The 16506-nt window shown below is 39.0% G+C and overlaps 1 protein-coding gene across 1 annotated transcript in view; it reads left to right on the top strand.

Moving 5' to 3' along the window:
• The window catches only part of RECK (reversion inducing cysteine rich protein with kazal motifs), a 115688-nt gene that overhangs the window by 43624 nt on the left and 55558 nt on the right, over window positions 1-16506 (top strand). The window contains exons 7-8 of the mRNA XM_014052832.2: window positions 4820-4853; window positions 5177-5374. Coding sequence (XP_013908307.2) covers window positions 4820-4853; window positions 5177-5374 — 232 coding nt within the window. The remainder of the gene's footprint in view (window positions 1-4819; window positions 4854-5176; window positions 5375-16506) is intronic.

Raw genomic sequence — 16506 nt, 5'->3', positions numbered from 1 at the left:
GCAGCATCCCCATGGTCACATGATCAAAATTCAGATACTTGGCAACTAGCATGTATTAATGATAGTTGCAGTGTCCTGGAGTTATGTGATCACTTTTTGCAACCTTCTGACAAGTAAAGTCAATGGGGAGCCAGATTCAGTTAATCAAATTACTAACATAACAACCATAGTGATTCACTTAACAACTGTGGCAAGAAAGATAATAAAGTAGGTTAAAATTCATTTAACAATAGTCTTGCTTAGCAACTGAAAATGTTGGATTCAATTGTGGTCATGCATTGAGGTCTACTTATAGTATACTTGGATTTTCATAAGGCATTTGGCAAATTAGACCACGACCTTCTTTTGGATAAGATAGATACAATGTGGGATAGATAATACCACCACCAGGTGGATGCACAATTGGCTGTCTAACTGCACTCTATCCTCAATGGAACTTTATTTACATGGTGAGGAGCATGCAGTGGGGTACCTTAAAGTTCTGCTTTGACCCAGTATTTATAAATGATAAAGGGGACAGAAGGGGAACTCAACCTGGAACTGGAAATTTCCAATAAGTTGGAAATGAGTAATTTCCTGATGGTGAGAACAATTAATCAGTGGAATAAATTGCCTCCTGGAGCTGTGGGTGCTTCATCACTGGAGTTTTTAAAAAAATATACTGGATAACCATTGATTAAGCTGGTATAAGTCTTCTGCCTTGAGCACAACATTGGACAGGAAGACCTCTTAGCTCCCTTCCAGTCCTATGTTCTCTGGCCTAGTATGGAGGTCCACATGGAGAGAAAGGGAAGGCCTGCAATAGGCAGTGAATCAAAAATCAGATTTTTAATGAAGGCCTAAGTTGTAAAACAAAAACCAAATCTTCCTTTCTTTGGCCCAGTGTAAAGATGTCTAATGCAGAGGAGAGCTGCCTGCAGGCTTTCACTCCATCTTCTTAACCAATCACACTTTCACTTAATGACTGCAACTTTGTAAACCTCCCACAATGACTGGTTTAGTTTAGCAGCTATAGAAATTAAATAAAGGAATAGCCTGGAAAAGTTATTGAAAGAAGCAATCATTTGGGAATATTGCTTGCAACGGCAAAGACTCAAAAATTCTAAGTCCAACTGTAGTTGTACATTGAGGACTGCCTGTATTTTGGTCAAAAAGTGCCTTCTTTGATCAAGTATTAGAGAAATTGGTGTCTCTCAGTTGTGTGGAAAGTGGAATGTTTTCATATTTATGTCATACAAGTAGTCCTCAACATATGATTACAATTAGGATCAGAATTTCGATTGGTAAAGCATGATGTCACCTAATCGTATCACTTAGCAACTACCATTCTTATTGACATTCTTAAACCAATTTCCCAGTTTTAGCCAAAGATTCACCCTAATACATGCTATCCTGGGTTTGATCCCTCCCACCCCTGAACTTTAGTAAATTAAAGGGCTTCCAATATTCATTTCTCTCTCTCTCTCCCCATCCATCTCTGCCTTTTGACAGGCATCCTGCCTTGCCAGCAGCTTCAGAACCACAAGGTTCTGGAGTTGCTTGCGCACCCTGGGAATCCACAGGTCCCCTAAACCATTTTCAGTAAACCTCACCACCCCATATTCCTAGACCCATGCTATCATGCAGTTTGCTGCTCCAGTTACTTCCTTCACTGCCTTCTTTCTCTCACTGCTTCTAAGGCATGTTTGGAATAGTTGCTGGATCTTACGAGGATGGTTCCACGTGGCAAAAAAGAAAGCTCAAGGCAACTTACAGGAGCTGTAATACACCTAAAATCTCCTTTGCATCGTCCTATGGCCATATTGGGGCTGATTTTGTATTGTGAAAAGGACAAAAGGAAAAATAAAGCAGTTCCTCTTTAGCTGGAACATGTTAAAACATTTCTTTTTGCTGTGTTCCTGGGCCAAATGGGGCCTGTGAAAAATGGAGCAGGAAGCCAAAAGCCTGCCCTCTTTTTTCATAATGCAGTGTCAGTTTCAGCCCTGCCCAGGAATTCTTTGAAAAAATGCCCCTTGTAATGTTTTATATCACTACAATCATCTGACTATGAGCTCTAGGTTTTGTTTATTGGATTCACTCTTGTCTTTCTGTTACATATTCCAGGCATAATCAGATATCATATCTAAACAGATAAAGGAATTCATGAATAATAAAAAAAAAGGACAAATAGGGAGGGGGAGGACACACTAACAGTTTAAAATTTGTATTTACATTCATTGGAGGGAAAGGGACTATAAGTGATTAAACAGGCATACATATAGCTCTCAAATTATGACTGTTCTTTCAGTGGCCATATGGAGCAAGGAATTTACAATTCCTGCCCAACGTTCTGTCCGTTCCAGCTTCCTGATGATCACGTTATCAAAATTTGGGTATTTGGTGGTGCACCTATCTTATGACTGTGGGAACATTACAACACCCTCTTCCCACTTCCAGAAGGCCTTGGTTTTTTCCCTTCTTTTTGCATTTCCAGAAGACCTCAATTTGCTAGGGTCACAGGGGCGACAAAACCTGCTGCATATCAGAAGGCCTCAGCCAGCTAGACCCAGCAGCAAGCAAAACTGGTGCTAGGCCTTCCCTCCCTCCTCTTAGCTCCCCCTCACAGTTTTTTAATGAGGCCCAAAAGTGGAGAGCTGGAATTGTAGTCTTTTAGCTTGGCAAGTCTTGCTTAACTATCACAACAACTTACAATCAAAATTCCAGGTTCAATTTGCAGTCATATGTTGAGAATTTACAATAATGGACTATACACGTTGAGAGGAAGATCCTAGTGCCATTTTTCTGAAACTTTGAGAGGCTGAAAGAAATATCCTAGATATGGTGTACACAGATGCATTGCAGCCTCCTCCTATTCATAAACCAGAATTGTTCACTGCACTAATCTCTGCTTCATAAGTCAACATCAAGATTCTTCTGACTCTCGGCACTATCTTACTCGGATTCAGTTACTCATTGAATTCACATGTTCTACATTAAATAGAACCAATTAAAAAAGAAAAGTGATAAGAAATATAATGATGATTATGGAATTTCATGGGGTTACATCCTCTTAAAATTTAGAGAATTCTATAAAGATTCTTGGTCAGCAAGTTTATTGCTAAATTGTTACTATATACTCTTGATATACAGTTATTATATGTATAATAACTCCAGTGACAAATATATAATTTTGGAAGCTGCACTAAAAAAAGTTGGAAGAAGTTCTTATTTTAGGACTCCCAAGATATTCCATTCTATATGTCATCTTAACTTTCTTCTATAAGAGTCAATTTGACCTAGTGGTTAAAGTACTAGACTAGAAAGTAGAAGACTGAGTTCTAGTCTTTTTCTCAGCCCAACTCATCTCATAGGTTTGTTGTTCAGGAGAAAATAGGATGAAGGAGATGTATTAGATATGTTCAATAACTTGAATTATTTATTAAAATAATAAAAGAAAGATGCAAGAAATTAATGTTTTTTGACTACTCAGGGTACTGTTTTTGACCCTAAAATATATTTTTGCCTCAAGTTTTTTTGTCCTTCTGCAAAAGTGGACTAAAGTGTTCATGATGCATTCTAGCTTAGTTCAGTAAATTGAACTAAGAATGTTGATAATAGCTCAATTTCTGCTGAAAATACATATTTGAAAACATAGGGCTTTTCTGTTACTGAGGAAGTCATAATTTTGAATACTTCTGAACCACAGCCTTCAACTTAATCTTTTCTAATTCTGTATTATACTACTCCTCTATTATGCTGTGTTTCCTTCTCTTTTCTGGATTTCTGCATTACTGTAGGAGATTCACCAATTTTTGTTGGAGAACAGAAAGGAAAGGTAAGAAAGTTTTCAAAAATAGGAGTGAAGTGATGATCGTTTCTTTTCCTAATTCTTATTCTCTGTGTTTGCTTTTATTTTTCTTAAATGTCATTTCATTATTTTTCTCTTTATCTTAATTAGAGTTATTTCAAAAATATTTACAAATGTAAAAGCAATAAACATAATTATCTGGTATTTTTTCCATTTTTGTCACAATATGCCTATTCTTACATGTTTATATACTTCTGTGTACCATAGCAATTTTTACACTTTAGGTCTGTTTATAAGTTCATGATAAAATCATTTGAGGGCAAACTGTCAGTACAGTTTTCTAGATTTGGGAATAAATCGTAAAAGTATATAACAGTATGTTCATGTTGCTAGATAATCTTCAAAAGAAAATATTTTAAAATAAAATACTATAGAGTGGAGTAAAATTTAGTCTGACATGAAAGAACTGAGTTTTTAAAATCTATTTTCTTTTAACTAGTGAGTGAGTTATTGTGATTATGATTGAGTTAATTAATAATTTCTTCTTCTAATAGAAAAATTAGTGATTTAAAAGCCACTATGCTTTTAAATATAGTTATGAATATGAGGATAGGTGTATATTTTTGGTAGTATCCATGGAGTGCTATAGAAATAAATGAGAAAGCAGCCCTTAGGTCCTTCATAGAAAAAGACTCTTATAATCAAATTAAGACATCTGCCACAACTTTAGAATATATTATAAATAAAGCACTTAATCTAATTAATTCCAGGAAATAGTTGGATAAAACAAGAAAAGAGAAATTAATAAACTTCAAAACAATACTTCAACTAATAATTAGAACTAAAGAAAAAGATATTATTATTTTTAATTAAACCAGTGAATTTGTAAAATGGTTATTTTTAATCCATTGCATTTACAACACACATACAATTTATTTGGATTCTGCTGCTTATCAGGTACATATTCATGCATATGTACCATTAGTTTTTTCACGATTAGCTGTTAATTATACTTTTTGTTTTTATTTTTAGAACACTCTTTTTAGTTGTATTAACAAAAATGAAAGTAAGTATCTTTTTTTTTAAAAACAATATTTTGACTTTTTATTCTCTCATTGATTTTATTTTATCTTAAAAATAATTTTTCAAGAGAATATATCCACATGTGTAAAATTGACTCAAGCAGGACAGATTGCATTTCTTCTAAATTTTAGTAGTCTTTTTTATGTATTTCAGTATGTTTCAGAATATGGAACCTTTTAGGCAAATATTTCTATATAGCAGTAATGTTAGTTTCTGAGATTCTAACCAAATTGTATATTCAAATTTATCAGCAAAGAATGAATATACTTTTTAATAATAAGTAATAAAATCTCTTCTTTTCCTTAGTGGGATCAGTTTGTTGTAATTATGCTGGCCATCAAACAAATTGCTGGGAATATTGTCAAGCAATCTTTCGAACAGATACTTCTCCGGGCCCTTCCCAGATAAAGACTCTTGAAAATTACTGTGTTTCTGTGAGCCCAATGTTACTGAATTGTGTGAATAACTATACACAGTCCTATCCAATGAGAAATTCGACAGATAGTAAGTATATGACAACGAAACCTTGACATATAATATTGTGGTCAACTAATGCATGAAAATAATACAATAAGACTTCTATAAATTAAACAATGTTAATTCATTTATTGTTTTCTTAATCCATACAATTATGTACTCTAAAATTAAAGATAACCAAATGTCCTAGTTATTCTACAAGGAAAAGCCACAAAATAGAGGACACACTATGCATGCATATCTCATAAGTTATCTTCAGCATTAGGTTAGGAAAAATTCCTGCCTAATATCTGAGGAACTATTGTTAATCCAATTCAACTTTATTATAACTGTTGTAGCCAAATAAAAACAAAATATTGAAAAGTGTGTGTGTGTGTGTGTGTGTGTGTGTGTGTGTGTCAGGAAAACAATTAAGTACTATGTAATGGAGTAAAAATAATTAAACAACTAAAAATTATTATGTAATAGTATAGTGTGTCTTACAAATGCTAACACAGAACTGGATCTTGAGTCTTTGTCTGACATTAGTTGTATTAAATAGAAATTGCATTCTCTGTCTTGAAAATTTTTCAAAAGATGCTATATAAGGATCAGTCAAAGTTCTTATATAGAGTACAGAATAACAGAGCTAGAAGTGACTTTGAAAGTCTTCTAATTCAGTATCATGCCCAAGCAAGAGACCCTATACCATTCCAGACAATGGCTGTCCAATTTCTTTTTAAAAATCTCAAGGAATGGAGTACCCGCAACGTCTGGAGGCAACTTGTTCCACTGATTAATTATTCTCACCATTAGGAAATTTCTCCTTAATTATAGATTGCATTTCTCCTTGATAAGTTTTCATCCATTACTTCTTGCTCTCAGATGTTTTGAGGAATAAGTCTACCCCTCTTTTCTCTTTGCTAGCCTCTCAGATATTAGAAGCCCCTGTTTCATGTCATCCCTGTTTCTCTTTGTTAGACTACACATACCTAGTTCCTGCAACCATTTGTTTTAGCCCCCAGTCCTGTAATCAATTTTGTGACTCTTTTCTGCACTCTTTCTAGAATCTCAACATATTTTCGTATAGTGGTGACCACAATTGGACGCAGTATTCCAAGTGTGATCTTAATCAAGGCAGTATAATGCGGCACTATGCAGCCTAGGACTGCATTGGGGGATTTTTTGGCAGCTGCAACACACTGCTGGCTTGTATTTAACCACTGCATTTAACCACTGAGGTGGCTCAGTGGTTAAATGCAGCACTGCAGGCTACTTCAGCTGATTGCAGTTCTGCAGTTCGGCTGTTCAAATCTCACCGGCTCAGGGTTGACTCAGCCTTCCATCCTTCCGAGGTGGGTAAAATGAGGACCCGGATTGTTGTTGGGGGCAATATGCTGACTCTGTAAACCGCTTAGAGAGGGCTGAAAGCCCTATGAAGCGGTATATAAGTCTAACTGCTATTGCTATTGCTATTGTATTTGAGGGGTTGTCCACTAGGATTCCTAGGTTCCTCTCACAGTTACTACTATTAAACCAGGTACCACCTATTCTATACCTCTGTAGAGGGAACAATATAATAGCATATGGCCTAGAGACTATTGAACCATCAACACATGGACGTTGCCAAACATTAATAGGAGAACCCTTAAAATGTCCAAGAAGCACTTGGTGAGAGCATAATTTCTAACCTGGGTAAAATGAAGGTCTTACAAAATTTTAAAATTGAATTGATGATCAGTATGTAGCTGGAGTAGACTGTTTTGGGAGCAGTGATAAACAATGGAATGTGACACCTTACTTAGATTTGTTTGGAAATCTATGTACCAGATTAATGCTTTAGGGCAGTTCTAGCATTATCAGAGCCTAATGTGCACACATCTTCCATAAATAAAAATATACCATGTTCTGGCACTTATTGGAACTATGCCTGTTTCTATTTTATTATAGAAGATTATTGAAATTATTCTAATAAACTTATTTTATATGTTTTTTGATGATATTGAGCTTTGTAAAGGAGTAAATTTGGAAGCTATAGAAAAGCTGTGGGACTACTTAGCTTGGTAGACATTGTGAGCTGCAGGAACATAATGGCCTCCTTTTGAATGGTAAATTCTCCACGAATGGTGGAGACAGCAGTCAGATAGGGTTAACTCTGTCCAGTAACCAATAGGGCTGTGTCTACAGTTTATAAAACCATCCTCCGTGCAGTTCTTCCAAGCTTTAGACTCAACCAGTTTTGGACTGGACGTGTAGTTGATCTTCTCTAACTTAGCAGTTATTAATTACAAATTGGATATTGCAAAAAAAAAAAAATCTTTCACCCTCTGCCATCCTTAAGACCTTGCAGGCAGAGGGAATGCTTGAATTCAACCAGGGGCTTTGCCCCATGCAGCGCGGCTTTAAAAGCCTCTTTAAAACATTAGAGGCTTTTTTTCTCCTCAGTGATCATTGGAGGCTTCCTTTCGGCCACGGAGTGGCTCCAATGTTCTAAACTGATTTCGGAAGTCTGCTGAGTGTTCCGGTGACAAGCCCAAGGGTGGAAATCCTGCTGCCTCTGTCTACATCGCAATGCATTCATTGCAAAGCCTCAGGAGGATCGGCTGCAATTTCGTGGCAGAGTCAGCTCTGGATGCCATTTTGAGGCAGCAGAAAAAAAGTGAGGCAGTTTATTTTTGCGTGAAGAGCAGCAGGCGCCATTTTGAAGCAATGGTTGGTAATGGGGCCCTTTTATCAGCATTTATCTTGAGAGTAGCTGTTCTCCTTTCTGTTATTATGATATCCAATGCAGGAAATGGGGCAGTAGCTTCCCCTCCGGCCTCTCCTCCAGATAGCCCTATAGCCGGTCCTTCATCAGCCAAGCCTTCCAGGAAAAGGATGGTAGCAACTGGAGCAACTGAGGAGATCCCTGCAAAGACTCCTAAGACAGTAAAAAAGGGGGAAAGAGGCATTGTAAGTCTTCAGCTCACAAGACGTCTTCCAGCAAGCATACACAAGGTGGCAGAGAGACCCCTCATCCATTCCAGGTGATCCTGGTCTCTCCGGATAGCCCTCCTCCTGTGGGTCTTTCTTCAGATTCAGAGGTTTCTCTTTCTGCTCCAGATTCTCCTTCTCAACTGGGAGATGGTATAGGTTTTTTTGATTCCCCTCCTAGTGGGGACGAATCATTAGGGGGCGCAGGCTCCTCTCCTGAGGCAAATCAGGCTCCTTCCTCCCCTGGGTTTCTGGGTTTCAACCATCCCCAGCTATAACCCCAGATGTTGCTGCCATCATAGCCTCAGCCATTGAAAAGGGCATAGCTGCTGGGCTTCAGCATAAAGAGTCTTCTAGGCATAGCTCCAAATCTAAAGTGAAGGGTGCCAAAGCTAAAAGTAAAAGGAAGCATTCCTCAAGGAAGGCTTCTTCCGAACGTTCTGTGTCCTGGCCTTCCACAGTGAGGGATAAGGAAGAGCAGGCGCCTAGGGGTTCAGACTGTTCTGAGGATGAAGATCTGGGCCCCGATCAGCCCGTGTTTGTGGGACTTTTTAAACCTGCTCTTTTTTGGTCCTTGTTGTTTAAGGCAAAGAAGATTGCCGGATTTAAGCCTACTCCAGCTCCTAAGGGTGCTGCCCCAGAGACAGGGGATTCGGAAGATCCTCTTTTTCTGGAGCCCACTGTTGAAAAGGAGGTTGTTCCTTCTCCTAGAATCTTCATGGTAATCTTCCTGGCTCCGGCCCTTTGCCCAATGCCCTAGATAAACACCTGTATAACGTAGGGCCTGCTCTAGTCAAGGCTCTCAATCTCCTCTCTATAGGCCTTCCAGTAGTGCATTTGCTTCTCCTAATGCAGTTGCTAGTGCTCCGGAGAATTCTCTTAAACCTGAAGACAAGCCTTTGGAACAAACGCTTGTCAAGGATCACCAGGTCTCAGCCTGGGCTATTCAGGCTTCCACTTCTTCATTTTTTAGCAGATCTGCTCTCTGGTTAAAGCAACTCCAGAGCAGGAGTTCCAGATAGTTATTATGGCTTAAAAATTGGCAAGCTGATGCCAGAGCCAAAAGGCAACAGGCTTCTTCCCCATTCTCTGGGGACATCTATTTGGGGCTTCTTTAGAACCTTTATTAGTGGAGTCAAAGGACAAGCGTAAGGCTTTCAACCGACCTTCCACAAGCCGGACAATGGGACATCTTCTCCCTTCTATCAACATCCACCCGTTCGAGGGCAGAATGGGGGTTTCTCCAACCCTGTCCGCAGTGCCAATCTCACCCTAGGCAGGGTTCCAATCAACAGGATAGGTCCAATAGGACCTTCCAGCCACACCCTTCCAGAAAATCCTTTAGAGAGGGCTTCAACCGACCCTACAGATGTCAAAAGTGACTGTCTGGAGGGTCTCCCAATAGGGGACCGACTGTCTGTGTTTGTGGACCGATGCGAAGACATAATAACCGATGCCTGGGTCCTGAAGACCATCAGATGGGGTCTGACCCTGGAATTTCTCTCCAACCATCCAAGGCATTTTGTTCCTTATCCAATGTCTCATGACATACAGGCCATTTGCTACGGATCAGGGCACTTCAAGCTGTGCCCAAGGGCCAAGAACTCCAGGGGTTCTACTCCCAGCTGTTTGTGGTGTCAAAGACTCGGGTGGGATGGAGACTGATTCTGGCTCTCAAAGTCTTGAACCGATTTGTCATTTATTGATGGTTCAAGATGCACTCCCTGCAGTCCATCTTGGAGAGCATCTGCAAGGGCGACCTCCTCTCTTCGGTAGAGCTCATGGAGGTGTATCCCATCTTTTGCGAACACAGACAGTTCCTTCGGTTCAAATACGGGGCAAATCATTTCCAGTACCAAGCCCTCCCCTTCGGGCTGTCATCAGCCCCAAGGCTCTTTACAAAGGTCCTGGCTGTGGTAGCAGCCCACCTCTGCTCCAGATCGGTCTGGATCCAAGTCTATCTGGATGACATTCTCTTACAGTTCCCATCAGGCAAGCTCACAGAGATATTCACACCATCATTCAAGTCTTTCAGGAGTTAGGCTTCTCAATAACTCTCGCAAAGAGCTCTCTGAACCCAGACACTCGTATCCTTCATCTGGGGGCCTTCATGTGCAGGGCAAAGTGTTCCTCTCAGCAGATTGACGGAACAGCCTGCAGGAGCTGGCCAGAACAATCTGTGCCTGTTGCAGAGCCCAACTTCTCCAGTGGTCTCGTCTGTTGGGGAAGATGTTGTCCTGCTTCTACATTGTGCCATGGGCACGCCTCCACAGGCGTTGCCTTTAATGGTACCTGCTACCGTACCAGAAGAACCACCCCAGCTGCTCCTTGCAACAGGTTTTCATTCCCCCGCATGTGACAAAGTCCTTGGGATAGTGCCTATCACTGGCACTGACTCACGGGACTCTCTTTCGAGAGCCGGTTCGCTTCACGCTCACCACGGATGCCATTCTGAGGGGTAGGGGGCTCATCTCCAAACAGGGGTGACACAGGGACTGTGGTCACAAGCCATTTGTGCCAACACCATCAATTGTCTGGAACTGCGGGCAATCCACCTAGCCCTTCGGTGGTTCCAGAACACAGTGCGCAACACCCATGTTTTTGTCCTCATGAACAACAACACCACAAAGGCGCACATAAATCAGCAAGGGGGGAACAAGGTCCGAACCACTGATGAGGGAGGCATGGCTATTGGGGCTTTGGGCAGAAGCCCATCTTCTCTCCCTCAGGGCAGAACACATCTCGGGTGTCAACAACACACAAGCTGATTGGCTCGGTCGCACCCAGATCGACCATGGCAAGTGGAGCATCTCACACAACCTCTTCTGAGAACTGTCCCACAGATACGGGAGACCAGTACTCAACCTCTTTGCCACAAGGGAAAATGTCCAACTTCCATGGTACTTCACTAGGTCTGTGGCTCCAGGGTTGTAGGGGGTGGACACTTTTCGGTGCCCGTGGCCCCCGGGCCTTCTATACGTGTTTCTTCTGCCTCTAATACAGAGAGTGGTGCAGAAAATGCTAGATGAGGAGGTGGAAATTCTCCTTCTGGCACCACATTGACCCTGCTGTCCTGGTTCGGCGACCTAATGATGCTATCAGTAACACCTCCATGGCGTATTCCGTTGCACAAGCTCTCCCTCTCACAAGGCTCAATCCATCATTCAGATCCACATTGGTTACAACTAACCGTGTGGAGGTTGAGCAGGAGGCGCTGAGAGCGGATGGATTGTTGGAAAGTGTCATTCAAACCAAGCTTCGTGATACCCGTCTACCACTCGAATATACGATGCTACCTGGACAGCTTTTACCAAGTGCTGTTCCTCTTCTAACATTGTTCCTCTGTCTGCCTATCTGGCTAATGTTTTAGACTTTCTCCAATAGGGTCTCATCAAGAGTCTTTCGCCAAACACATTGAGGCATCAAGGGGCAGCTCTCTCTACAGTCCTAACTCTACAGACAGGTGAGCCCATCTCTTACCTGACACACATTCAACGATTCCTCCGAGGAGCGACCAACATTCATCCTCCCACCATTCATAGGTACCCAACTTGAGACCTAACCAGGGTTTTAGACTTTCTCACCAAGGCTCCATTCAAACTATTATGGACCTTCTCTCTACGATATCTCACTTTCAAGGTCACCTTCTTAATTGCAGTGACTTCAGTAGACAAATTTCTGAAATTGCAACTCTGTCAATTAAAGTGATCTCTGCATTTTTCATGCAGATAGAGTCATTCTCTGTCTCGATCCAACATTTACGCCCAAAGTGAACTCATTGTTTCATAAAATCCAAGAACTGGTACTACCACGTCCTACTCATAGGTTAGAAAAAAAGTGGCATACCCTAGACGTTCACAGGGCCTTGGGTATTTATATCAAACATACTGCTTTGTTTCGGCATTCTGAGGCCTTACTAATTTCTTTTCAACCAGCTTCTCTTGGTTCCAAGGTCTCTTCTTCCACCATAGGGCGCTGGTTTAGAGCCTGTATTTCTAAGCCATACAGGGCGAACGATTTGCATCCTCCACGAGGCATAACGGCTCACTCCACCCAGAGCATGGCCACGACTGCAGCCTGGGCTACTCAGGCTTCGGTTGAGAAAATGTGTAGCGCGGCCATGTGGACATCCCCAATCCCATTTATTTGCCATTACAAGATAGACATCTTTGGTTCTGCTGAAGCTGCCTTTGGAAGGAGAATTTTACAAGTCCATTCCTTGGAGTCCTCTTCCACGGGGACCGGATCCCTCACTTAATATGGGCCAAGCTTGGATATGTCCCTATCTGACTGCTGTCTCCACCAATCGTGAGAATGGGCATTGATACTTACCTGATATGCTCATTCTCACTACAGGTGGAGACAGCAGTCAGCCCTACCCTATTCTGGTCGGGGTCCAGCCTTTGTCAGGATTAGGGTAGGTCTCTCTCTTCCTTTTCTTTTCCCCCCATTTCTTCTCCATCATCATATCAACTACATGTCAGTCTACAGTCCACCTTTGTTGAAAGCTGGAGAGGAGCTGCACGGAGGATGGTTTTATAAACTGTAGACTCAGCCCTATTGGTTACTGGATGGCGTTAACTCTATCTGACTGCTGTCTCGACCTGTAGTGAGAATGAACTTATCAGGTAAGTATCAATGCCCAATCTTACACTAGCTATAATCCTTGCCAGATAAGAAAAATGATCATGCCAGGTATTTATAGGTGCTTATCTGTTTGGTTGGAGTCCTATTTAATTGCCATTTGTGAATTTTGTCAGACAAAACCTGACATCTTGGTTTTCTGATAATTAGTTTTTCTGTAGAATAAAGCTAATGCCCTAAATGTTTTTCCTATTCTCACCTGTGATTCAGACATAATAACATCATCAATATAAGTAGTGCCTAGATTGCATGATTAGCCAGAATGGGTAGATGATGGTTTGAAACAATGAGGAATTGAAGTATTGGATTTAAATACAAATTGAATTGAAGTATTGGATTTAAATACAAATTGAATAGTAATGGGGATAATACACAATCTTGTTTTACACTCCTGTATGTTGGAACTGGTTTAGATAGCTATCCCTATGGAGGACATCTACTTTCCTGTGAGGTGTTAGACAAAAGTGATTGAATAAGCATCAATAGCCTTTTGTCAATATGAAATGTCTCAAACTACCCTATTGGTATTAAATCAAAAGCTAATTTAAAAGCAACAAAAGTTGCAAAAAAGAGTACTTTTCTACCAGCAGTAATGCCCATTCCTCTCTAAATCCAGCATGTTCTTCAGCGATAATATTTCCATTTCATACATGATCCACTTATAGATATTTAATTTTAGACATAGAAATCTGGCATAAAGATAGTTTATTGTGTTTAATAAAGTAATAGACCTACTTTGTAGAGTCATGTCTATTTCATTTATTTCTGTATATTAGTACCATAGTGGTCTATTTCAGTCAGATGGGAATTGTCCAGTGTTTTAATATGTGTAAATAAGGTGGCCTATATCAGAGCCACCAATCTTTATTTGTCTTTATTTTCGGCAGGATAAAATCATCACTAGATGCTGCTCCTGGTTTTATTGGGCAATAAGATCTTTAATGTCAGTTATGGACATGGTGGCCATTTCAGAAGAGGGAATCACATCTGAGTTTATAGGGGCTCCATTTTGAAGATGTTATAAAGATCTCCCATTTATCTTATGCAATAACACCAATATGTCTATCTGTAAAGGACTGATTTATTAATCACCAAAATCAACTGGAGTTCTTAAATTTTGCTACTAGAATTATTCCTCCAATTCTCTCTTGTACCCTATCTTTTCTTTATTTTCAGAATGTGTTTGTATTTCTTTTTTTGAATCTTAAGTAATATAAAAACATTCAAAAGAATTTTCCTGACAAAGGGAGGATATTTAGGATAGCCTTTTTAGTCTTAATCATTATCATATCAGAATTTTGTTCTTTTTTGTGCATAGATATCATTTGGTGTTGAAAATCTTGGCAGGGGATCTTGGAGCTTCATAATAATTAATTGGTATAGTGACATTATTTGTTCATCTGAATAGATTTGGATATATATTTAAAGGAGGGACTCAGAGGCCAAAAGTCGAGACATAACTTTAGCCAGATTTGAGACCATTTATTTTGTACTTGTTTTAATGCCAATGGAGCAGTGACCTACTTCTAATACTTCAAAGTTCATTTTAGGGTAAAAAAAATTTTTTTTAAAAAATAACTCCCCCTCCCCCCCAACATTGAAACTAGCTATTGGGAAAGGAGCAGAGCAATTAATTTATTCACTGCTACTTGGAATGCAGCTCAGATAAATACTGTTGTTACATTTTTGAATGAGACAGCTGTACAAGAGAGTTACATTACATTAAAAAAAAGATAAAGAATTTGGTTCCATAAGATTGAAAACATTGCAGATGAGCCTCTTGTTTACCTGACAAAGATATTTTTGCCCTCGCTTCATATTAAACTTGAATTGATGAAAAATTTGTGAAAGCGATAAAATGAGGAAGGTTTTTGTTATTTGAGACAGATGTTTCCAAGAATAACTGATGCCAAGGTTAAGGAAGGTCATCAATGACAAGCAGAAGATCTATTAATGGGGCCCCAAAAAATTGACTGGAAAGCATAGAAGAATGTCATTGAGAATTTTCTTAGCAACTACAAAGTACCAAACTACATTCAACTGGTTGACAAACCTGTTAAGAAATACAACACCATAGAGTGCAACATGTCACTGGCGATTTCTTTTTCTGCATTCACATTTGGACTTCTTTCCTGAAAATTTAGATGCAGTCAGTGACATACTGTACATAGTGAAAGTTTTCAGGAGGACATTACCACAATGGAAAAATGATATCAGGGCAACTGATAGTTGCACTCTATTGCTGGACACTGTTGTGAGATGCATTGGACATTGAGTACAAATGAAAATCAGCAATAAAACACCTTTAACCTTACTGAAATGCAACAGATCAGAAACATGTAATTAAATAAATTATAATAATTAAAATTAATTTCATATTTCTCAGGATTCCTACATGATATAATCGTTCGGAAATTATATTTGGTTGAATTTTAAGGGGTATATCATAATTACCTAAAGTTCTTTTTAAAAAATTTGTTCTCCTATGATTATTTATAAATTGAACACAGGGAACTTATTTTCTTTATCTAGATTTGACTTTCCATGCATTAAGAATGTGTTTCAAAATAATATGAACATCTGAGAATATTAAATGTAACAAATTAATATATGAATTAACTTCCTTTTTGTAAGAAACATTTATACTTACATGATAAAATAATATTGAAATGAAGCATTAATTTCAGAACATGTGATTTACAGCATGATGGAGTCAAAGTCTAAAATATTATTTTTTGTGGAGTCAGTTAATACAAAATCTATTGAAGTTTTGAATATTGTTGTTAATAACTCTTTCCATTCTCTAGGCAAAATACAAATATTTAATTCGTAAGTCTTAATCTGCAGATTCTAAAATTTGCGTATCAACTTGATTCATCACTAACATAATTTTTTAAAAGTAATTCTAAGCTTTTTAATAATTACTTGTTGTAGAGTTAGGTATTTCTGAGTCTAAAAATGCATGTCCGAATTGGGATGTCAGTAGATTTAATTGAAAATACTGCCACTGAGTCACGTAAATCAGATTAGTTTTCCTTTACAGCAGAAAACATTGAAAATACATCTATTAATTAGTCACACTAAATCTCACTTTTTTTTATGACCAGTTTTTGAAACTTATTCTGAAATAAGGATTATTCCATTGCATGAACTGAATGGGAGAAAAAGTTTCAAAACATCCCTTTTCCAAAAATATATTTCACAATTTTTGAATTTTGCATATAAAGGAGAGTTTCCACTAGGGGGATTCATTGAAAAATTGATACTAGATAATAGAAGTACAAAATTTGGAAACAGAATCTCCTGACCTTAAACTTCATCCTTTAATGTACTCCTCAGAATCAAGGATTCAATAAGTCTGAATAGCTGACAAACTCAAGAAACTTGTGGATTTCAGGAAAGCATTATCTGAAAAAAAAATTATTTTATATTAAATTCAGAGCAGTGATTCAAGACCAAAAAACTTTATATTGTTTGTTAACTTCATTTCCCCTTCATCACAACAGCTGACTTGAAGGCATGAAATAGATTTCTGAGAATGCTTGAGTGTCTACTAGAGGAAA

The sequence above is a fragment of the Thamnophis sirtalis genome, unplaced genomic scaffold (assembly GCF_051295495.1).
Source record: "Thamnophis sirtalis isolate CommonGarterSnake01/CBP01778 unplaced genomic scaffold, rThaSir2_p1.2 scaffold_4, whole genome shotgun sequence".
Taxonomy (NCBI): domain Eukaryota; kingdom Metazoa; phylum Chordata; class Lepidosauria; order Squamata; family Natricidae; genus Thamnophis; species Thamnophis sirtalis.
The sequence above is the reverse complement of the archived record's forward strand: the minus strand, read 5'-3'. Positions and strand labels throughout refer to the sequence as shown.